The sequence below is a fragment of the Trichophyton rubrum genome (assembly GCF_000151425.1).
Source record: "Trichophyton rubrum CBS 118892 genomic scaffold supercont2.3, whole genome shotgun sequence".
Classification (NCBI taxonomy): domain Eukaryota; kingdom Fungi; phylum Ascomycota; class Eurotiomycetes; order Onygenales; family Arthrodermataceae; genus Trichophyton; species Trichophyton rubrum.
Genome location: NW_003456426.1, coordinates 2,589,043 through 2,612,216, shown reverse-complemented (window position 1 = coordinate 2,612,216; position 23,174 = coordinate 2,589,043). Strand labels below are relative to the sequence as shown.

The 23,174-nt window shown below is 49.3% G+C and overlaps 9 protein-coding genes across 12 annotated transcripts; 5 read left to right on the top strand and 4 right to left on the bottom strand.

Moving 5' to 3' along the window:
* Positions 1-262: 262 nt before the first annotated feature.
* Positions 263-4,298, bottom strand: TERG_03734 (90S preribosome component RRP12; the record flags this gene model as incomplete). The annotated part of the gene is made up of 3 exons (XM_003236640.1): positions 263-2,185; positions 2,239-4,155; positions 4,236-4,298. The coding sequence occupies 3 exons, from the start codon at positions 4,296-4,298 to the stop codon at positions 263-265; spliced, it is 3,903 nt and encodes a 1,300-aa protein (XP_003236688.1).
* A 635-nt stretch (positions 4,299-4,933) lies between these two features.
* Positions 4,934-5,796, bottom strand: TERG_03733 (uncharacterized protein; the record flags this gene model as incomplete). 4 transcript variants are annotated; one of them, XM_003236639.1, is made up of 4 exons in its annotated part: positions 4,934-5,107; positions 5,168-5,283; positions 5,356-5,424; positions 5,550-5,796. In XM_003236639.1, the coding sequence occupies 4 exons, from the start codon at positions 5,794-5,796 to the stop codon at positions 4,934-4,936; spliced, it is 606 nt and encodes a 201-aa protein (XP_003236687.1). The 4 variants fall into 4 exon arrangements, with proteins under 4 accessions (XP_003236687.1, XP_047606037.1, XP_047606038.1 ...); XM_047749628.1 differs by having other exon boundaries at positions 5,168-5,424; XM_047749629.1 differs by having other exon boundaries at positions 4,934-5,283.
* Positions 5,797-6,891: 1,095 nt separating this feature from the next.
* Positions 6,892-7,222, top strand: TERG_03732 (uncharacterized protein; the record flags this gene model as incomplete). The annotated part of the gene is made up of 3 exons (XM_047748142.1): positions 6,892-6,984; positions 7,048-7,113; positions 7,178-7,222. 3 exons carry the CDS (start codon positions 6,892-6,894, stop codon positions 7,220-7,222), a joined length of 204 nt encoding a protein of 67 aa, XP_047604118.1.
* Positions 7,223-7,807: 585 nt separating this feature from the next.
* TERG_03731 (uncharacterized protein) lies at positions 7,808-10,819 on the bottom strand. The gene has a single exon (XM_047748141.1). It carries the CDS (start codon positions 9,577-9,579, stop codon positions 8,785-8,787), a length of 795 nt encoding a protein of 264 aa, XP_047604117.1. The 5' UTR covers positions 9,580-10,819; the 3' UTR covers positions 7,808-8,784.
* A 236-nt stretch (positions 10,820-11,055) lies between these two features.
* TERG_03730 (uncharacterized protein) lies at positions 11,056-12,111 on the top strand (the record flags this gene model as incomplete). Its single annotated transcript, XM_003236636.1, has 3 exons — positions 11,056-11,768; positions 11,828-11,902; positions 11,964-12,111. 3 exons carry the CDS (start codon positions 11,056-11,058, stop codon positions 12,109-12,111), a joined length of 936 nt encoding a protein of 311 aa, XP_003236684.1.
* Positions 12,112-12,620: 509 nt separating this feature from the next.
* TERG_03729 (6-phosphogluconate dehydrogenase (decarboxylating)) lies at positions 12,621-14,171 on the top strand (the record flags this gene model as incomplete). The annotated part of the gene is made up of 1 exon (XM_003236635.2): positions 12,621-14,171. The coding sequence occupies one exon, from the start codon at positions 12,621-12,623 to the stop codon at positions 14,169-14,171; it is 1,551 nt and encodes a 516-aa protein (XP_003236683.2).
* A 387-nt stretch (positions 14,172-14,558) lies between these two features.
* TERG_03728 (uncharacterized protein) lies at positions 14,559-15,260 on the bottom strand (the record flags this gene model as incomplete). The annotated part of the gene is made up of 1 exon (XM_003236634.1): positions 14,559-15,260. One exon carries the CDS (start codon positions 15,258-15,260, stop codon positions 14,559-14,561), a length of 702 nt encoding a protein of 233 aa, XP_003236682.1.
* Positions 15,261-20,445: 5,185 nt separating this feature from the next.
* Positions 20,446-21,091, top strand: TERG_03727 (uncharacterized protein; the record flags this gene model as incomplete). Its single annotated transcript, XM_003236633.1, has 4 exons — positions 20,446-20,623; positions 20,702-20,800; positions 20,856-20,942; positions 20,991-21,091. 4 exons carry the CDS (start codon positions 20,446-20,448, stop codon positions 21,089-21,091), a joined length of 465 nt encoding a protein of 154 aa, XP_003236681.1.
* Positions 21,092-22,279: 1,188 nt separating this feature from the next.
* On the top strand, positions 22,280-22,630 carry TERG_12042 (uncharacterized protein; the record flags this gene model as incomplete). Its single annotated transcript, XM_047751063.1, has 1 exon — positions 22,280-22,630. One exon carries the CDS (start codon positions 22,280-22,282, stop codon positions 22,628-22,630), a length of 351 nt encoding a protein of 116 aa, XP_047606036.1.
* Positions 22,631-23,174: the final 544 nt, after the last annotated feature.

The following is a 23,174-nucleotide window of genomic DNA, read 5'->3' as shown; positions in this document are numbered from 1 at the left end:
TTTTTTAATGACGAATGAATAATACCACCCATCCCGCCGGATACATACGCCCCGTCGTCTAATCGAGATCGATCGACAAAATAGAAACCATCGCTGTTGATGCTAAGTCACTAACATGCATATATAATAGAGTCACTTTAACGGAGTAAATATCGTCCCCTTCCCTGCTCCTAGGACTTCTGATCGCTGCATAACCATGGATATCAATCTATATCATAAAAGCATTTTATTCCCCTTTTCCTGCTTTCCAACTGCCGCTTTCTTACCTACCAACTCGCCCCCTACCACCACCACCACCACCAGGACCACCCCTGGAATCCCTCCTGCGCTTCTCAATCCTCCCGCTTCCCCCGGCGCTGCCTCTCTCTTTGCCCATCCCAAGGCCTCGTCGGCCGGACTTGGCTGCAAGACCCTTAGCTTTGCCCCTGCCAGCTTGTCCCTGGCCACGCGCATTATTACCCTTCTCAACACCATCCACATCCACATCCACATCCACGTCCATCTCCATCTCCATATCGTCGTCGTCTCCCTTCTTGCTCTGGCTGGCTCTCAAGCGGCCCTTTTGGCCCTTACGCAGCGCATCCGGACCGCTGACGGCAGTCACATAGGCGTTTACACCGGACTCTGCGCCCGCACCGCCGGCAGAGGTATCCATTTCATCGTCATGGTCGTCGCCCAGAAGCAGCTTGCCGTCCTCGTCCATGCGCGGGCGGCGTTTCTGCTTATGTTTCGACGCTAGGAAGCGCACGCTGGGCTTGGTGCTGGATATGCTTGCCAGTGCATCGGGGGCAAGCAGGTCCAGCGGGTTGGATTCAGGCGAGAGCTCGCGGATGTATTGCTCTCCTGTATCGCCTGCACCCGCTCCCGCACGTCGTCTGCCTTTCTCCCTGGACGAAATGGCTCGTTTGGTGGTATTGCCTGCACTGTCGATTTCAATCTCACTTGCGTCCGACTCGTCGCCTGACATGAAATCCGAATCAGAGCCGTACACTGCCTTGTCGAACTCATTGCTGAACGACTTCTGTCCCGCCTGGACAGACTGCTGGCCTCGGACATGCTGCTGGTGCTGCTGCTGGTGCTGCTGTGTATCCTCCTCGTCTTCATCGTGCTTAGCTTCCTTCTTGCGTTTCTGGCGCTCTCGCTCCTTGCGAATCGATACCACCAGCTTCCGATCCGATTCTTCCACCAACCCTTCCACAAAGGCTGCTCCGAATTTGCGTATCAGCCGGTCCAGTATGCCCTTGACTTTACTCCTCAGTCGGCCCTTGTGCTCCTTGCTCCACATCATGAGCTTAGGCACCGCGGACGGGAGGCGCGGCTTGAGCAGATCGTCCGGCAGCGCTACCACAGCCACCTTAACGAAGCCAAGCACCGAACGGACGATCTCACGGTTGTTACTGGTCAGGAACAGCTCGATGGTCTGCGCTAGGTCGGACTGCATCGAGGTCGGTAGCTGCGAGTGATACTCGAACAGCAGCCGTGACATGGCCGTTACACTGGCCGCAACCATGTGTGGTGAACTACCGGCCAGACCAGCAGAAACCATTGTGAATAGTTCCTCAATGGTGGCGGGTGCGTCTGGTGCGTCGTCCGGCATATGTGCTACCAGCGAGTTGCGGATCTTCGTGCCCGGCGGGTTGCGCTCGGAGTCGATCATTCGCTGCGACGTGTGGATAAGCAGGGCAAATGCAGCTGTCCGTGCCTTTTCGTTGCTCTCCTTGCAGCCCAGTACAACCTCAGAGAGGATGCCGGGGATGAAATGGAGGTCTTCGGTCGGTAGGTGGGTGATGATCTCGTGAATCGCGAGCAAACGGTCCCGGTGAGCTGGGGCTGGTGTCTTGTCTGCTGTCGACAGGATAAGGGCCTGTAGCTCTGAGCTACGTTCGCTTAGAGCTGCGCGACCGGCCTCTGTGCCTGCGAGACGGGGGATGAGTTTGTATGCCTTTTTGATAAGCTGGGGGTCCGAAGAGGACTTGTTCAGCACCACGGAGGCAAGCGAGAAAAGAGTCGCAAAGCTGCTGCGAGGTAGGTAGATGGACATCGTCACAACAAGGTCCATCAGTGTGTGTGAGGTTGGAGGCATCTTGTCCTTGCGGCCCATGCCGGCCTTGCTGCTGGCGTTGGCTTCTTCCTCCAGCGCGCCCTCCAGCATAGACGTTACTCGGCCAAACGTTTCGATGAGTTCCTACTCTTGTTAGACTAGTAATAGTAAAAAGTAGTATGTATATAGTAACATACCTGCTCGCCTGTAATGCTCAGATATGCGTTGATGCATTGCAGGATATATCCCCTGAACTGCGGCAGCGTCTGGCTGTAGACATTAAAGAGCACCGCAAGCATATTTCCAGCAAACCCAGAAAGATGCTGGATATTCTTCCTCGCTTCTTCCCTGGTAACTCGTCGTTGCAAGACAAGATCTTCCGTCTCGGACTCAACAGAGGTAATCGCCTGGTTCGATTCAACCAGGTTCTGCAGCGCCTTGCACACGTCTACTCGTAGCTCTGCCTGCTTATACAGCACATTCGACAGTAGCTCTGCAAACGGCTGATCAAAGGCCTCTCTCATGTCCAGCGGCAGTTCGCAGAATCCAGGCAGACAGGCCCAAGTCTGCTGAACCAGCGTCTCGAAAATCTTGACCTCAACCGTCTTCTCTGCATCTCCGTAGTCCATCACCCGCTGATACAGGGCTTCACTCAATGGCACAAACTCAGAGCGGAAGTAGGCCAGGTTGGTGTTTGCTACATGGTCTCGTAGAATAGGCAGAAGCCAGACTCGACCGGGTTGGCCGGCCTTTTGCTTCACAATATTGAGCGGGAGAATATCAAGCACAGCCTTGGGGCCCATGACATTGATGGCAGCACCCAGCACCTTCTCGGCCTCCTTTTTGCCCTGGAAGTTCTCGTTTGCACGCAGATCACCAACTATCTTCACCACCTCGTTCATCACAGGCGAGCTCTTCCACTGCAAGGCGTTGAACATGGCTTCGAGGACATTGAATACCTCTGATCGAGCAACTTGGTACTTGACTGCAAGCAATCCCGTAGCTGACTTGGCCAGCTTTTCAATGATTTTCTCATCGTACACTGATGCCTCTAGCAGCACAGACTCTGGAACACACGCAACCAGAAGCGAAATCATACCTTCTGACGCAGAAGTGCGGATATTCCGCGATGGTGAGGTGAGGAAGCTCGCGAACAGGTCGACGAGCTCCGGCAGTTTCTCAAACGTTTCCTGCGCAGAAATCTGGGCAGAGACATCGTAACCTCGAGACAGGACTGCAATCCATGGTGGGAGCAGCTGTGAATCGTTGTGTGCCGGCTTCAGCTCTGATATAGCGTCTAGCAGACGCGGTAGCTTGGAGGAAGTGAACTCGTCTGCCATTCCTGTAAATATCACTTCAAACACCTCGAATGTGCCCATGGTAAGGTACTCGTTCGACGACCGGGCAACGTTCATAAGCAGCTCGCACAGTGGCTCAATCTTCCTGCTCGGCCAGCCTCCTGAGGCCGCCGCAATAGCCTTGACAAGCTGCAGGGCATGCGACACCGCGGGTTCATGATGCTGCTGGTGGTCCTGCTGATGCTTCCCTTTCCTCCCCTGCGCCTTCAATGTAGCGGTGACACTATCATTTAGAGTCCTCAGTGCCGTCTCAGCACATAGATCAGCCGCAGGATGGTCCAGCGACGGGCTCGGCGGAGGCTGTCTGAGTATCTGTATCAGCGCATCCTGCACCCTCTTCCGGACCTTTGGTCTGTGATCAACCGCCAGCGCCAGCATGCCCGCAATGGCCCTGCGAGGCCCTACCTCTGACGCCGGCAGCGCCCATGCTGCCGAGTCCTGCGCTATAAGCAGGTTCTGCAGACATCCGACGGACGACTTGAGCAGCGGGGCCTCGACTTCGGCGAGCGTCAGGGCCGGCACCAAGCTGCCCAGTATCTGCGCAAACTTGGAGCGGAGCAGCGGCGCGGGGACAAAGGCTGAGACCGTGTCGAGCAGATATACGACGGAGGTTGCCAGCTCTTTATTCACGATGCCCTGGGCGGTGTTGATGGACTGCGGGAGGAGGGCGAGCAGCGCAGCAAAGTAGGCGGTTGCGGTGAACTCGGCATTCTGGTCGCGCAGGGTGTCTTCGACTGCTGAAAGGACGACTCCGGTCTGCGTATGCCATTGTTAGTCGTCTCTCTCTGTCTGTCTGTCTGTCTGCCGGTCTGTATAGCTGTAGATGGGCTGCTTACATGGTGCTGGTTCTGCAGCTTGGGGGACTTGATCTTGTCCAGCTTCTCGTGCAGCGACGCCATGACGACGAAATACAGGAGACTCGCTCTCGCTTCCCGTCTCTGCTTCTGCCGGCGATGCTAGAGTCGAAGCTGTCGCCAGCTTTTGTTGGTGGTGAAGCCGGAGTTTCTTCTCTTTTTTTATGCTCTTTTTATGGTTTTCGAGATAATTTTTTGGCGTAGTTATTTTTTTTTTTTTTTTTTCCTTAGTGAGCAAAGTGGGTTTTTATCGATAGCGGGAGTCAGTGTGTGGGCCAGCAAGACGGCAGATTATTTTTTAACGAAGAAGCAGAAGAAAGAAGATAATTCTATCTTTGATCTATAGACTTGAGGGTCAGATGGATAGAGAGACGGGGTTGGTAAGAGAAAATGTAGTCTGTCATTGTGTGAAATATAAACAGACGTTTTGGCGCAGGAGATGCATTTCACAATATTCTGCATGGCCTGGCATATCCATCTTCAGAGCTCTATTTAGACAGAAAAGGGAGGGCACCTTTAGCAGACAGAGCCTGTACAGGTGGCTCCCGGGCAGTACCTGGTATAGCTGGTTGTTCACATATCAATGCTTTTTGTATGCATCGTAGCGGTGCCCAGCATGGTCCTTAAATAGCAGCACCTATTCGTATAAGACTAGATTAGATCTGATTGGAAAAGTCAAATCAGAAGAGAATCTCTCCGCTGTGCTCAGGCTCAAACCCGAGGGCTTGCAAATGCGTGCTTCGTTTCTTATCCTTGCGTTTCCGTCGCTCTTCGGCCTGTTTCTTTAGCTTGAGGACTTCGGACGCAGGTGCCTGTCGGTAAGGCTCTGGGATGTCATCGTCTTTATCGAGGTCCTGCATTGGAGACATAATTAGTGGCTGGAGGATGGTATCTTCGCAGGAACATTGACGTACAATCTCTCCAAGAAGCAATACGTTCTCTCCTCTGACCAGAAACACTCCACGAGGGATGTCAGCATACAGATTCTCGGCGTATAGTCGTTCAATCGTGTCCTGCAGTACAATGTTGGCTGGATAGCTGTTAGTCTTTGTACTCTCTCTATTAACGCAATGCAGTAAATAGGGAGATGTCATTGACATACCGAATTGGTCCCAGCTTCGCAATACTCCAATTAACTTGCGGCCATCACGCAGAACCAATACCAATTTCTCTATACGGCGGATATCATATATCAATTAGCCACGACCTTATAAACCTCACTTCCCTATTCAAATGTACCCCAAATTCTCACACACAAGTTTCCCCACTATCAACGCGGAAAGGTAAGGATCTCACTGTCTGTCAAGTCTAGTAGCTGTGCCGCAGTCGTAAAGAGCTGGGGAGGTAGCTGAGGAGGGCCTTGGGGCTCAAGAAGCGGTATAGCGGAAGCCGGGGGAATTTGAGGTTGCTGTAGTTGCTGCGGTTGTTGCTGCTGCTGGTTGCTCGACGGGCTGGGTCCGTGATGTCCTCCGCCTTGGGGATGGCGCATAGGGTCACCTTGCCGCCCTCGCGCAGCCTGTTCTAATGTTGGGAAGTTCTCCATCGTATGTGTATCTGGGGGAGGTTCGTTGTGATGCGGTTTGGATGTGCCGGTGAGATGGATGTAGATGTCCGGGTCGCGGGGGTTGTTAGTATTCCGTCTGCAGTAAAACTCGCTCGGCGTCAGGGTCTTATGCAGCGGCCTATCCTGGGCATCGTGCTTCGCCAGTATCAGCGAGCAAACAATCGACGAAGATCTTGAATGCGAGCGCAGAAAATAACGAAGAAGCCGAAGTTGAAGTCGTCGATTTTGCCCAGTTTGGAAGATCAGGCAACTTACGCTTTTCGGCTTGTTTGTCTTGTTTGCATTTATTTCGGATTTACATTATTCCTCTTTAATCACGTGATAAGCATTTTTTTCCGGTCCCAAAGAGGAAGGTGTTTAGCAAGCGGGAAGTTGATATCAAAGAGACTGCGAAGGAGCTGCTGGCGGCTATCAAATATGCATAGAATGAATTGTGGGCAGGCTGAAGCTGGAGACTTGAAGATAGCGTATGAATATGCGAAGCCAATGCTCTTCGATTACTACTCAGTACACAAGAGCGATCTTCCAGGGCTAGATCTTCGCTATCAAAGGATATTAATAGAATAACTAAGAATCGATCGTCTTACTACGTACGGAGTAGATCACGCTTAGTTTACCACAGAAATGTCAAAGACAAGACCGTAGGATCGAGCTGAAGTGAATCAGGCAACAATTTGTTGTTACCAGCACGATGCTCCGCTGCCCGTCGATCTTAGTGGCTTGGTCGAACCACCAGAAGCCAAATAGTAATACATCTCTGGAAGCATGTCTCGGGATTTGAATCCTCCGGGAGGATATATTTGGCCAGCCAGCACATCTGGGGTAGGCGATTCAATGCAGATAGCGTTGCTTTATGCCTGAGAATTGAAACCGTAACTACCAAGAGGTCACAGCTGGTTTGATCCTGCTCTATGCTGTGCGTTGTTATTTGATCCTCTCAAGGCGCAAAGAGAGGAGGGCAACAGACGACCATGGAGAGATATATAAAGTGCAATTGACCTGCTGTATTCCTCATAATCTTTCCAGACACAAATACACAGTCATTCAAAATAATCCCACTTCAGAATCGCAAAGATGAAGCTCTACTTGATCGTCAGCATGATGCTCGCTGCCACCGGTTTTGCAGCAACCCTCGGTGCTAGGAACAACAACCCTCTCGCTGACGAGGTAATTCACACCTGCTATACAGCAGCTAGACGTGTTCACCGCTAATCTGAATGCGACCTCAAGTGCCCTGTTGACCGCCCGTGCAACCACAACCAAGACTGTGCCGCCAGATATTGCCGTTGCGTTGTCGTACGTGGATATTCCATCTTAGCGAGCAATGTTGTCAATCCCCGGTAACTAACGAACTCGCTAGGACAACGACGGCAATAACGGTCGCTGCCGCCCATGGCCAAGCTAGATGTCCGAATATTCCTGTATACAGACTAGTCATTCGGACTTCTGTGGAGGCTGGGGAAAGCTATAGAGAGATATTGTCCTTGACATCATGGTAACTAGATATAGATGCCAATGAAGAACTCATGTATTGTTTCTAAAACATTCAGAAAGATTGGTTAGCGTTGCACCATCAACGAACTATAAAGTAGTATGCAGGAAGGACGGTGATCTACTCAGTATCGACATTAGGGCCGGGTATATGGAGTAGCTAGCGGCGATGGCTCGTTGCCGTTCTCTTCCGTTAACTAGTTCGTTAGTCTCGGAGGTGAGATCGCTCTCCAAAAAGAAAAACAAACAAGAAGTGAAATTAGACTCCCCGAAATGCAAAAGTCACGTGATATCTATTTCTCAACGACAGCTGAAAGTACTCCGTTGGCTCACCGTCAACACGACGTCAACGACACTCAAAGACGCGGCGGGATCTCCCTCCTCCTGTTTGAGCGTACTATGGATCCGCGAGAAAGGCCGAGCTCTGGTCCTGAATACTGCCTAAGCTGACATGGGACCCTCGATTGCTATTTTAAGAGAACAACGGCAGGGATCTACAAACAGGACGGTATCAGAAGTGAGAGCCGCATAATACCCCAAAAAGACACTCTGCCTCACTCCCCTTACATATGCCAAAAAGATGAGAGAGAGTCGATCACACGACCAAAAGCGTCGTGCCTTGGTCTCCGGGCATTTCTCGCATTATCGTCGGATTCGATTCCCATGAGTGTCGGACAGGAATCCTAACTTGGTAACACAGGCATCCAGGCGCCATGAGACAGGGCGAGTCTTAACGTTGCTCATCTTTGGCCCTAGCATCCTGCTTGAACTGAGTTTCGTACTTGGCCAGTTCAGCCCTAGTACTCCATAGTTCCGGAATACTACTGTCAAAAATTATGGCCATTTAACTCTTATATCCCGTTCGTCCGACAGTCCCCCGTTCTTGGCACCGAAAGAACACCCTGTGCGTCTCTTTTTATTTTTAATGATATAATTTCCTGGAAGAACTGAAAAAAAAAGGAGTGGGAATTGTGGAGTGGCCCATGATTGTTATAACTCAAGGATGTGGAGTGATATGCAATGAGACACAGAAATATTATTGCAGGATTGCCGGGGTAACTTGGTCTCTATCATGCGCCTGGGTGGCTCCAACGCCGAGTTTTCTAATGGTGAGTGAACTGGTTATATCTTTTTTTTTCTTGAGTTTCAAACTGATGAACTAGACCCTCACCTCAGGAACTCTCCAAATTGAGACTTTTTGGTTGAGATTGCATATTTGAAGACACGAGTTCATTATCGGCTGAACTAAAATATACATGGGAAAAAAAAGATGAACTTAAAGTATAACGAAGGCAACGTTGCCATCGTGTTACATCATTTTGAGAAGGATAATTAATCTCATCCGCAGAGAGGAGAAGGGCAGGTGAAAGAAAAAAAAAAGAAAAAGAAAAAGAAAAGAAAAGAAGAACAAGCCTGCTCTGGTCTCAGCTTTTATCGTCATACCTCCTGCGCCGGTGCAATTTGACCCAAAACACTTTATGCCAAAAGCTTGATTGGGCGAAGGTTTACCTTCTCTCGTGGCCACCGAGTCATTTCATCCAACCGAGGATCAGACGGAAATCGATTTAGCAACTCTGCAACTAGCCCGGCTCCGAGGCCTTTAGCCCACCAGGTGCGAGGTTCCATGAGATGCATGAGAACCGCCCAATGCATAAAGAGAAGCAGTACCAAGGGGTTGCCGCGCCGAGCTTCGCATACGGTATTCTTATCCAGCATGCCTAGCCATGATAATACCAGGCTCTGATCTTGTTTCTCACGGAATATTGAGAAACATAGCTCAAGCTTGTGGACTAGGCGCTTAAAAACGTTATACTCTTCCGCACTGGCGGAGGCTAACGTCTCATCCGTAAAGGCCATTAACTTTCGGAAGGCAATTTCAGTTCCTGGCTCGTTATTTACCGGGAGATCCTCTGATTCTATCCTGATGCTTGACGAGAACCAGCCGACTTCCAGCCAACCCTCGCTAACTGAGAAGATGCCTTTGATTCCCTGCAATAGCTCGAATATTGCTATCACATCTTCAAGTACAGTCCCGCTTTCCCTGCCGCCTGGTGCTATCTGTGTTGAGGAAAATGTGAAAACCGTAGTGATGATGGCAAAGGCAAAGACCGCTTCACAATTGGCAGGTGTGATGTTGTTTAAGGCCTCACGGAAAGGTGACGAGGCAAGGGTATGATATCGAAGAGCAGCATCAAAGTACGAAACAATTTCAGACGGATGCTTCGCACTTGACGCTATATGCAGGGCTGCCAACCCAAAGATCCCATCCATCAAAAAAGGGCTAGATATTGCCAGACGTGGGATATGGACCTGCCATGTATACCCGTCTTCGGGTACGCCAGAAAGGCTTTTATATGAATCGGTAGTGTATTTGTGGGCTAATTCGAACTCAAGCAGGCGGACGGCAGGAGGTAGAGGAAGAATAGGTGGTGCTACAGGAGGTGGTGGGCCTGGACTTGGCTCGGCCCGCCCATTATGGTATTGGTTACCGCTGGGGACGGGAGGCGCGTTTGGTGATAGGGATGATTGTATGGGTGACGCTTCGGCAGACGTCGTTGAGGCTGCTTTGACTCGGCGAGCAGCCGCCAATGAGTAAACGCAATTTATCTCTCGATTCTGACAGTTGGTGCAAGGAGGGCCTCGTTCGTCACACTATAACAGGAGAGAAACAAGAAATAAGCATGGGGCCAGGCACCTTCGCGGCTGATGGGGGGAGTTGGATGTGGATGGGCATATATGAAATCCTCATATATTGTGCGTTGCCCGGTACGCAGCAATTATTATGCCTGACCAGCCAGGCTCGGTCAACAACCAGTTAAGGACAGAGATACGATGCCATCGACCTGATACAGACAGCATCCATCCCACGCCTTAACACGACCCAATAGCTAATAGCTAATAGCAGCGAGGGGGGAAGCATGCGGTGCAAGGGCAAAACGAACGAAAAAGCTCTGCTGGCTTGGACAACAACAACCCTACCTTGACTCGTCTCTGCTTGCACTGGTCGCATCCATTCCGCGACTTCTTATGCGATCTCCGGGGCGCCATGTTTTGACCAGCAGTCCCGCCGCATTAATAACAGCCATTACCTGCCGGCATGTCCCAGAATGACAGGTCGCTCAGTGTCCGCTGGCCTGGCTGTCACCGTAGCGTGATTGGGATAAGGCTTTTCGGGAGCGCTGGCCAATGACGCCGGCGGAAGGCCCGGATAATCCACCATCCAGCTCTGAGGCATGCAAGCAGCGATCATCAAATTGACAAGCTGCGAACCTCCCTGACTGGCTGCTAGCACTCTTCTGGAGACAAGCTATGTATTGCTTACTTTTTTCTTTTCTTTTCGTTTTTATTCTTTTTTCATCTCCAAGCTAGCCTGGACATGCTGCGGGTTTACGGGAGACATGGCCGACCCCGTGGAGCCCATCCAGGGTTCGGAACGCCTGGAGAGAGAAAACGAGAGCGAAAGCGAGAACGACTTGATATCAAGTCCTCCCTGGTCCCCGTCCTCGCCCAGCATATTATTAATGAACGGGCAAAAAAGTTATGCATAACTAATGGCTCCGTACTTATCACAGACGATATCCGACTCTCTTGTTCTTTTCTTCCCTTTTGCTCTGCTGGTTTCCCTTCCTCCTACGTCTCGCTGGGCCGGACGCAAGCTCGATCTCAACATACCCTTTATTAAACGCTGCTCGTTAACTAAGCGGGGAAAATCAGATAAAAAAAAAAAAAAAAAAAAAAAAAAGAACAATGGTACAGCCGAGTTTTGCTACCTGTACGGAGGTTGGGCCAGCGTGCCCTGTTGTGGCCACCACCTACGGCTACTATCCCCAGCTCGGGTCAAATGCCTTCTTGACCGCATTCTTCGCCTTTCTTGCTCTCGTCCAGCTAGGCCTTGGAGTTTTCACTCGCACATGGTCTTTTTTGATTGCGTTGTTCATGGCCTGCGCCCTAGAAGCGATCGGTTACGGAGGGCGTCTGCTCATGAACAAGAATCCCTGGTCGAAAGACGCATTTCAAATCCAAATTGTCTGCCTCATCCTGGCTCCTACCTTCTTGGCTGCTGGCGTCTACCTGACAATCAAGCATATCGTCATCTTCGTTGGCCCGGAGCACTCCCGTATCAAGCCAAAGCTGTACACATGGGTGTTCATTCTGTGCGATATCGGTTCTCTCATACTGCAGTCAGTTGGTGGTGGTGTTGCTGCCGCAGCAACGAAGAGTAACTATAAGCTGCTGAACGTCGGCAATGGTATCATCATTGCCGGTATTGCTTTCCAGGTAGCTACCATGTCGGTTTGCGGACTTCTTGCCCTTGAGTTCTTCATCCGAGCATACCGAAGTGGAAAGGGGTTTTCTTCCAGCGGCTTGCCATATGGAGCTGCAGCACGTAAATCGTTCTGGATCTTCTGTGCGGCAGATGTCTTTGCCTATATGGTCATCCTGATCCGATGCATATACCGGTAAGTGCTCAAGGTATTATCTTATCCTGGGACTTAATATTTACAAGGAGGTTGTATAGTCTACCTGAGATGGCCGGCGGCTGGGGCAACCCGCTCATGCGAAATGAGAAGGACTTTCTCCTCCTCGACGGAATGTAAGGATGATATGATGTCTCTTGTACACCTATACTTGGTTCATGGCTGACAGGACTCTAGGATGATTGCTTTGGGTGCTGCCACATTCACCATCTTCCATCCCGGATTCTGGTTCCCACCCATGAGAAAGGGCGGTGCAGGGTCGAAAGACCTTCAGGGTATCCCTCCAAGCGAAGGAACCAGTGTAAACGATGCCGCAGAGAAGTAATTACACTCAGCACCTAAAAGCAACCTGATCTCTCCTTCATATTTATTTTTGAATTTTCAGGACTGGTGTTTGTCGCTTGATGTGCAAACCCTTTCCTCTACTTGTTTACTCCGATTTATTTCCTGAACATATTTTTTTGATCATTGTGCCGTTTTAGCGAAGCGTCCCTCTATTTTCCTGATGAGCACTTATTTGGACGTATATAGATGATCAATTATTTAGAACCAATTGGATTATTTACACTGGAAAGGTCTGAGTTTTTGTTTGTGACTCTTTTATAGTCGGGAGGCCAGAGAGTTTCGGGGGCTGAGGTATGTCGTCATAAGTCCCTTCCCCTTCCAATCATGTCCCTACACAGGCTGATGGCAACTTGGATATCTTGCCTCTAGATATTGATGAGGGGTCCCGTCTTCCATGATTTGTATTGCAATGTGGCTCTTTGCCGGTGTTGTCTACTAGATATGGCTGCCTAGCACATCCATATAAGACTATATATTGACATACGTTAGATGACACCCTCGGTATTCGACGATAAGCGAATAACCGTTACCATGGCTCCGTCGAAGCAAATATTCAAGTGTATCGGCATCGTTGGAGCGGGGAATATGGGGCCCACGATGGCATTTGGCTTTGCTGAAAGGGGCATCAAGGTATCACTCTGGGACGCCAAAGCCGAGAATGTGAGGAACGTGATGGACAAGGTCGAAGGAGAGAAGGGAGTGGAGGAGAACATACGGCCATTTTACGATATCCATGACTTCGTCAAGAGCGTTGATGTGGCAATCGACCAGGACGGACGAGGTCGTCGACCGTTCATCTTCTCAATCACCCATGGCTGGCCGGCAGACTGTGTCCTGGCCTCAATGATGGACGACCTAGAGGATGGAGATATCATACTCGATGGAGGCAATGAGAATTATCGAAACACCGAGCGAAGACAAGAGGAGATGGAGAAGCAGGGAGTTAGTTGGATTGGGATGGGAGTGTCAGGGGGCAATCACTCGACTAGACCTGGACCTAGTCTAGCACTTGGAGGTGACTCTGATGCCATCAGGGCTGTGATGCCCTTGATGAAGGAGTTTGCAGCGCAGGACGCTCGAACTGGTGAATCCTGCGTGGCCAATGTTGGAACCAGGGGTGCAGGCCACTATGTCAAAATGGTTCACAATGCGATTGAGAATGGAATGCTGTCTACCATATGTGAGGCGTGGGCATTGCTGCATTATGGCTTGGGTAAATCATATGATGAAATCGGGGATATATTTGAGAACTGGAACTCAGAGGGGCCCCTGAGGAATACGTTCCTTGTCCAGATAGGGGCCAGCATCTGTCGAGAAAAGAAGAAACCCCAGAAGGACAGCGATAAAAACCAAGCTGCCGACAAGCCCTATATCCTGGATGACATGCCCGATTCTGTAAGACATGCAGATGACGATGACACTGCTGGTACTCTGTACTGGTCTGTCATGGAGGCAGCAGACCGGCACGTCTCTGCTCCCAGCATCGCAGCGGGCCAATTCCTGCGAGTCTCCAGCGTGAACAGGAGACAACGGCTCAAAGTGGCTCAGAAGCTAGGCATAGCACCCCCGAAGAGGCTCACGCACATCCATGACGTCCCAACCTTTGTCGAAAAGCTTCGAGACGCAGCATACATCTCCATCCTGGCATCGTTCTGCCAGGGACTCGAGCTGATTGCCCGTGGATCCAAGGATGAGAAATGGAACACCGATCTAGGAGACTGTCTGAAGATCTGGCGAGCTGGTTCGATCATTCAGGCAGAGTATATATCCGACCTGTTGATGCCGGCCTTGACATCTGGAGCTCACATCATGAACATGAAGCTGGTCGATGAAGTTGCTGCCGCCATGAACAAGAATTTTGATTCCCTGAAGCAGGTTGTCCTGAAGGGCACTGAGTCAGATGCATATATCCCATCCTTATCCGCGAGCCTGGAGTATTTGAAGTATGAAGGAGCCAAAATGCTGCCAACGCAGTTCATGGAGGCTGAGCTGTCTTTCTTTAATGCCCATCGCTATGACTGGCCGGGGATACGGGGGTAGTCGGGTCAGCTACATGAGTACCATGCAATCTTCCATTCTGTCTCGGGGGGTCTTTCGGTTGATCTATCAATTTTATCTTCTCGGTTTCAGCTTCGGCTAACTACCTGTTTTATATCCATCACGTGTTGCTATTTGATTGCAATTATTTACATGAAAGCGTTCTCGAAACCAGAAAAAAACAAGGCATGCATGGCTAATATCAGATAAGTAGTTATCAGATTGACCAAATGAAAAAAAAAAAAGGAGGATTGAATCAAATTTGATGAATATTTCCACTAATAAAACAAGAATCCAAAATGCACAAAAAATGGGGGTATGCAGATGCAGGCTAACTATATGAGAGACATGAAGACGGTATAATAATATAAAGTCATCCAAAGGTGGTCGTCATAGATGGATCTTCGACCTTGAGCCGGCATTTGAAAGACGCGGCCGTCGCTGTCTACGCTCCCTCCGCGAGCTGGTCTGGATGAAGTACGGCTCTGCAGAGGAGCCATTCTGCGGGAGATGCGGCGGCGTCTCTCTCGTGAGCTGCAGCAGCTTGAACTGCTCTGTTGATATGATACCCATGCAGTACATGTGGCGCATCAGGTCAAAGTCCGGACACGGCTCTACCTGGCCACAGGCTCCCCAGCGCGGATGTTCAGCAAGGATATGATCCAGCATGTTCTGCCATGCCTCTCCTCCCACGGGCTGTTGTTGCTGTTGTTGATGCTGTTGATTCGGCATCTCTAGCTGCAGCTGGACAGACTGGATCTGCGGATTTGAAAAGACCTGCTTGCACACTATGCAGCTCACTTTGCTCGGGGGCTGATGGGACATGAGATGGCCGGTGACGTGCAGTTTCCAGTCCTCGGGGTCTTCGAATGATTTATCGCATTCGAATATTCCGGCAAAGATACACTTGAGGGCGAACGGGTTTAGGGTCTCGTCATGGTCAGGGAAGGGAGCTGGCAGGGCAACGACAGGGCCGCCGTCGTTCTGATGGAGGATCTTGGGCCGGGAGGAGTAGACATGCGGACTGCGGTCTGTCGAGTCGATGCTGGAGCCAGAAGGCATCGACTGCGACGTGCATATCGAGACAATCATGCTGAAAGTCGGTGTAGTTACGCCGGCGGACGGGGCTGCTTAAACTAGATGCTCGACACGACGGAGAGGGCTCGATAACTACTGCATCGATGTCTCAGTCCAGTGGGCAAACCCGAATTATACGGCCAGGATAGACAATAATTATGCAGAAGACGCTGGAAGGGCAGCGAAGTCGACCTCTGGTCCCTGGCCTCGACTTGTATATAGTTGTACGCCCTCTAAACCGCCCAGCGAAGTGCCCAAACCCGCAACGCAAGGCGGCAATAATATCAACTCCAGGGCCGAAAACAGGATATAAATATGTCTTGTCTATGTGGTTTTCCCTTCACCCGGCCCGCTCCCGCGGAATTTTTGGGCGTCCCTTTTGGCCCTCTCTTCTCCGACAAGGATCAAATCAGACAGTATGGGAATCGTAGCTCTCACTTGACTTACATCTCATCGACTTGGGCACAAACCGCTGCATAAAAAGGAGCCAAAGACGCAAAGAATAAAAGGAAATAAATCGAACCCGACCAGTCCCAGGCCAATTGTCTATTTTTTTTCTCTCCCTCTCTTCCCTTCAACCTTTGTGTGTGGCTTGCGGCAAGTCAGAGCTAGCCACGTCGATGTCCCACTCGCAGCTGCATGAGCTGCGGGGATGAAAATGGCGGTTTTGATAGACGGGCAGCCAACCGCTCGATGCTGTCGTGCATAGCCGGGGCCGTGGCACTGCGGTTAATGGTTTGGATGCTGCGGTTATGGCTGCAAATAACCTGCGAGTGTGACTTTATGGCCGTCAATCCAGAGGCATAACGCAGTCCTCTGTAGCCAGTTGGGCGTCTAGTTTGCGCTTGCAGGCTCGATGACCAGCTGTTCGCCGTGGACTGGCTTGGGCGATGTCTTCAGCTTCATTTACAGGATGAGCGTGTTCCCTCTTGATGAACTGGCCCCAGGACGCAAGTGTACGGCTTCTGGCTCTGCATGCGCAGTATGTCCATAGGCCCAAGCAGATCAGGCCGTCGGAAGCAGTTACGGTCTATTATTATGCAACGGCCAGCTGTTCGCCTAGGGTGTCCAAATTTGTACTCTTCAATTTGAGCGGTTTCTTGTCCATTCTAAGCCGAAATACATCTACACAGCTATCATATTGGCATTCCGATGTCTTTCTTTTTTGGTGGGTATCTGATCTCGTTTTTTGCTGCCACTATAAGTTAACCAGCTGGAATTGGATCGCTGAATTCCTATGAAATCAGGGGCTCGAGCGGGAGGAAGTGAATGTCGCCGCCTTGTATGTTAATTGAATGCGGCGCCAAAATAGGGGTATTATCAAGATCATCCGAGTCTGGTCTTTTGGGGCATTCAACTAACTAGTCAAACAGCACCTATTAGTTATAGATATAGAGAAAAATAGTAGTTCTCAAGCAGGGCAGAGTTGTCTGTTAGATGGTTGTCAAACAATAGCAGCAAAAGGTCGATATGATTGATTAAAAGAGTGTAGCAAACGAATAACCATTAGTTATAAGTCTCCTCTAAAATTATATTTGCTATTCATATGATATATCGCTCAATATTCTATTTTCTCTTCGCCTTGCAAGCTCTTATCGTAAATGAACTGTAGTTAATTTCATTGGAAGGCTTGAAAAGCACAATGGAAATATAGATTAGTTATCCCGTTGACTAAGTCAACTACGATGATTTATGAATAAGGGTATACTTCTACCTTCTTATACCTAGCTAAAAAAATAATTCAAAACGGGCGCTTCGAACGGTCAATCCTAGTCCAACCCGACTAGTATTTGGGGATGCCATAAACCGTGTGGTCTTCTCGAAATATGCGTGGCCAAGGAACAGTTGGAAAGTGAGTCTCGCATCCCATTACCTCAGTGGGAAGAATGACATACTCGGCAGGCTGCATATTACCGCGCGGAATGTAGGGTTATCTGTCACATTTTTACTCATAATAAGCGGCCATCCTTATTCTATAATACAAAGAAAGCATTTGATTTGAAATCCCCCAGCTACCACAGTCTCATTTGCTCATCCAATCTTCCAAATCGTCAAAAAAGGCTTCATTGTAGGGATTCTTATCCAACCACGCTCCTGGGGCTGTGATTTGGCCAAATTCGTTATAGAACTTACTGAGCAATTCATTTAGAGCTATTTCAGAATTAGTGCAAATATCCTACTATTATAGCAGCAGCAGTTTGATCGTCGAATAGTTTGATACCTACATTCTTCTTTCCCTCTTAGTACTTTATCTCTAGTCTATATAATAATTTAAGTATATGTTGAAAAAAGAATTCTAACAAGCCCTAATAAGAGAACTCAGTGAAGATAGAAGCTAGAGTAAGGAAAATAAGACTGCCGGTGTAGGAAATGCATATATAACTAACTCTAGAAAATCAATAATTATAGGCTAGGGACTGCAATGAATGATGAAGTACTCGAATCGCTAAGGACTCCTTTCTGCCTTTGAGATTCTGGTCGTAGTAGGACCTTTTGGGTGCTGAAGATGTAGTTGTAGTTGTATCCGGACCTTTCAGCTTGGGCCTCTTCTCTTTAGGGGTCTTCTGTTATCTGAGAGAGAATGATAAATCTGCTACGTGCCGTGCACGAGGTGACGTCATGTCATGATGTAATAAGTTGATTGATTGTTATCTAAAGAGAGCGTTGCGTTCGGTGACGTTGTGACGTGCCGTTACGATGACGTAGTCACGTGCGAGGGACGTCACAAAATCCTTTGCCGTCCGTAGCTTGGCTTATTGTCTGCGGTTCATGAATGTTAGTCGGCATTCATTGTTGTTGCCAGGAGTCCGTTAGACGAATAAGAGGTTGTCGGGGGTGCGTATCAAGTGTTGCGCTTTATTCAGAGGAAGTTTCTTGCTGGAGTAATTGAACGTTGTGATGTAAACGCAATAGGTGGAAGCAAGGTAATGCTTAAAGTGAGCTTTACCGCTCGAAGAGGAGAGATATTCTTGAACCACTTCGACAGAGTCGGGTCGTTGCTAGACCCCTAAACTGGAACGATATTGGAGCGGTCCGCAGAGAAGTTAAGCTCCTGGGGTAGGAAGAGAGGAGAGAGCAGATTAGTCTGCGAAAAGCTATCTTAAGGAGAAGAGAAATTTGGAAGAGCAGAGTTTGAGCAATAACTGAGCCCCAAAAAACCCGGGGCCCGAGTTTTTGAAATCTAAGCTAGGATATAAGACACCGGGACTCGTCCGTGTCTTTTGAATCTGCTTAGCTTATAGGGGTATCGAGAGCGAGGTCATTTGGAAGCGATGACTCCTGATCTAGATATTTCGGTGTATGTCGTTGGGTCGAGGGCCCTGAGCAAAACTTGCCTTCTGATAGTTAGAACATCGAAGGGTCTTCAACGGCCATGATATGCAGGCATTGCGTTTCTGGGGATATCCAAATGACTGGTAACCCAACTGATAAAAGGGACGGCGGCTTGAGTGGTATCGGGGAAGGGCACATTTGTACCATCGAATGCATCGCGGATAGTAAGGTGCTAGTGTCAAAGTCTGCCGCTACACCAAAAGGAGTGAGCCCACACTAATGGTAGGCAGAGCTGAAGTTTGACAGCTAGTTAGAGAGAGCGTTAGTTAGCAGTGGACAATATCTTGTACTAGATGATAGAGCAACTTGCCGATATCCTTTGCTACACCCTGGTAAGGGGCGTTTCTATAGATCACTCCGCTTCCCGAGGTTCTTGAACCACAATACAAGCTTCGGGAATCGGCGAATCTACCATTGGGAGCCACTGAGAGAAAATATATCATCATTTCTTTGATCTCAAATGCATCGCAGGATGGCTTAGCGGCCTGACGGTGAAGCTGCCCTCTAGATCCCAAGGCTCCATTACGGAGCGAGCGGCCTGCCAGCAGTACTCTACAGCAGTAAGGCAGTTTGCATGCGAGAGATTGCGTTATGATAATATTGCTTCGATGACAATCGCAAGGAATTGTATGCATCTCGCCTGCAATGACCTGTAGCCCCGTCCTGGAGATTTGGCTCGCTCGAGGATAGCTCATATTCATCATCAGAAGTGGTATATGGCCTACCAACTTTTGGTTGAGTGGCGCATTGCAAGTTATTCCTCCATGAATATCTCGATCCCCTTGATGTAGGGCTTCTTTACGGGGGTGCAACGAGTACACGGCTCTTCCCTTTTCTGTAGGCTTAAAATCGTCGTCTTTTCTGGTGGTAACTGTAAAAAGTAGTTATATACCCCTTGGTGTCATATACTCTCCCCTAAATGATTATATGGGAGAGCCACAGTGGGATATAAATGTGCAACAAGTTGGCTTAAACATACGGCACAGGGGAGAGAGGGCCTGGTGTCACGTCTTTTGCCTCTAACCTGTGCTCGGATGAAGACATAGTTAACGCTGCGCAAACGAACCCATTATTTTAAATGTAAAATCACTTAAGAAGGCATCGAACGAGGTGGAACCACCGGCCACTAGCTGCCATACCTATCGTTCTTCTCGCGGACTTGCCTTCATACCATAAAAATGTGTAAAGGGTTGAGTCGATGGTTGGAGTAGTGGTAAGGAAGAGAAAGAGACAGAGGAAGAGGGAAGAAGATGCTGGGAATTTATAGACCACCTGGGGAACTAGCTATGCTGATAGAGTGAATACATTCCCGCAGTGAATTAGCCGGAGATGAAGCCATGTCATCAACGAAAGGAGGCAAGCAGGTCTCACTGCTAGTATCCCGCATACAACCATAGCAAACAAGCCATTCAATCAAAGGAGTGACTGGAAGTGCGTCACTTTAGTTATCTAGACCGGCTCCTTAAACGTACACCTTAGACATGCTCCTTGGGGTAATTATGCTCTTTGTTTAGTTACGTAACACAAAATGGAGATACCAACTCCCCCCTATGCTGCTATAATATAAGTGTATAGTATGTTGGGTTTCATTAGTCAATTGTTTTCATTAGTAAATTATATAGGAAGTCGCTTGAGAAATTACAATATTACCTTCGTCAACTTTACCTAATACTCTAGTTGGGTAGGAGATAACCATTGGTTAACTAAGCGAAGCTAGCCGCAAGATGGAAAGCTAGTTAACTAACTAGTTACCGAGGAGCAAGCGTCAGCATCATTTCCTACGCAGGCTGATTTTCCGCAGCACCCACTTCGCTAGAAGAACCCAGCGCCTGCATAACCATTAGTTATTGCTAACTACAACAACATCATGTCGAGATTCATAAAGTCCTACAGCATAATACCAAAGGATCTTTTCCGCATAAACAACGGCCGTGTTGTTCGTTTGCGGGCTTATCCTGGCCCTCGACGGCCTCCTGGGCTGTTTGACCTCCTGACGCACAACGGAATGGTGCAGCCAAAGGCCCTCAACCCGGCCACTTACCAGCGTAAGAACAGCAATCACCTTGTACAATCGATATAAACACCAGTGTAAGGCTAATTCATGTCTGTTTTGATGAGATTAGCACCAAACGGGGCCTCAATGCGGCCAAATACTCTAAAAATGCAGCAGAATGCAGCCAGCCTCAGGGGGAGCTCGGCCTGTATTTACAAATTGGATGCAGGTTAGTACCCAAGTACGTCGGTTTGGCTAAATGTCGAGCCTGACGATACACTCAGGCATTCGGATACCGGACGACCTTATACTGGTCCATGAGTTCAAAGATCATTACTCCCTGCAGGCCAGGAACATCATGACGGTAGAAGGTAAGCCAGATGCTGAATCCATTGATTACGGCTTGACTAACCGCCTAGATCTCAATGCCAAAATCACTCGGTTCCTTGAGGGAAGTGGTCGGTGTCTGTCAAAGGACGAGTGGCTGCGAGAGTACCCAGAGGCCACGGAGACGGAGTAACGAGCCGGTAATCACAGCTGTTGATGGTGGGTTTCGTAGGAGGATCGAGACGATGGGGAAAAGGGGTTCACACTCGTAGGGTCATGGTCCAGAGACATTCCGTGTCTATGTGAATAATGATATCCATAGTGATAGGAGGTTCATGCGGAACTCGAAGGAGTGGCTTTGCGAGGCGTAGGAGGCTAGTCAACTGAGATCTTTTTTTGCTCGCAGGATCGGAAGTCGACGGGACAAGCCCGGAATCTCCGTCATTGACATAATAAATCTTATCAGATCAGCTTCACTTCCGCCATCACTGGTAACTGCATCGGACCTACTACGAGGTAAAGATGCCTGGCTTTGGGCGTTGTAACGGATCGACGGTGTATAAATATACTCAGGGTGACAGTCATAGTCTGCTCACCACCAAGTACGGCCTGCCGACCAAGTCCTAGAAGGTGAAGTTGCTACGCCCAAGGGAGACCTTGTAACTGCATCTCCATCCCAGAATCAGTACCTAACTGGCAGTTGGCCTGCTATCGATCCTAGTACTGGGAACTTCTCAGCATAAAGAGGGTGGAAATATGACTCTCCAAATATCCTTTGGGCCGTGCGACTGTTGGTAGTGAAGCCTGGGCTGAGCTTGACGATAAACGTCTTTACAAAGTGTGAGGATCCATTGAATGAAAGTCCTGCGCTGTAGAAGAGCACAGTGGTATAGTTTGAAATGATACTATATCTTCGCCAGATAAAGGTTAATGAGTTTATGGCTTATCTCTCCAAATGATTATTATTTCTTCCCAATGTCTGACTCAATCTAGGGGTATCTAGCATGGCCCAAACAATCCAACATAAGAAAATCCAAAAGGTGTAATCATCACATCGTATTGTCATTAATTCTCCGTGCGCAGCACTTCAAGGGCAAGATCCGCTGCTTTCGCCCTGGCCTGGTTTTGACTTACGCCATCGTCAACTCGAGATATCTCCTCATCCCCTACCAGGACCTGACACTTCCATTGTGTAACCCCGGGTTTCACATGGACCTCTGACACAACGTACTGCACACTGAGGGACTGAGCCACTACGCCGAGACGCTGTTTCGGATGCATAAAGTCAATACCATCATCTTCGAGAACACGCTGGAGATAGTCCATCAGACCAATACGTGTAAGAAACTTTTGGCATGCGAGTATCGAGCCGCGTGAGTCAATGAATATTGCGCCCAGGATACTCTCGATAATATCCGAAAAGAATTTGGGTGCATTGAGCGTCGAAAGTAACGTCCAGGGGTATCTAGCACCTGACCGCAACGCATTTTCTATCTGGCCTCGTAACTCCTCAAACGTGCGGGCCATGGCCTGCTGGGTCTCAACGATATCCGTACTCGAATGCGACATATACTGCCACAGGGACACTTGGCGGGTAGACGAGGTGACTTCTACCTCCCCGGTTGGAGACACGCAGACATCTTCCCGCGTTTCGTCCGTGGATGTGTTCATGCATAGGAAAGCAAGGAAGTCGGCGTTGACCAATGCAGTGCGTATCAGGTGCATATCTTGATGAGGAATCTCTTTTTTGCAGCGGAACAGTGCTCTCGTAACGATGTTGTCCAGAATCGAATCCCCGAGAAACTCGAGCCTCTGATACGTCATCCCACTAATTGGATTACTGGGATGCGACAGGGAGGCGGCCAGGAGGGCCTTTTTCGTAAACGAGTATTCGATCAGGGGTTCTACTTTCGACAGAATATCGCGGGGGCAATCGTCGTTGAAGTCCAGTGCGGAGTCGTAGAGAATTTCAATGCGCTCCCCAGACGGCAGCCAGTTGATTTCAGGGAGAAATAGCTCCAGGCAATGTAGCACTTTGTTCTCTCCCCCATCAATAATGGCGGCCCCAATTAATGATTCCACAACATCTGCAAGGGTCTTGGTAGACAATTCCCGGGTGGATTTCTCTCCAATTTTCCCCGCATTGTTCGTGTACGTGCTGTTGTATAGCGGCCGCCATTTCGCACCTGTGAAGCACGTCGTAAGGATAAACTGGTCCAGTCCGGTGTCTACTGCAGCTTTCCAAAGTCGAGAGTTGGATACGATGGAGTCCTTCT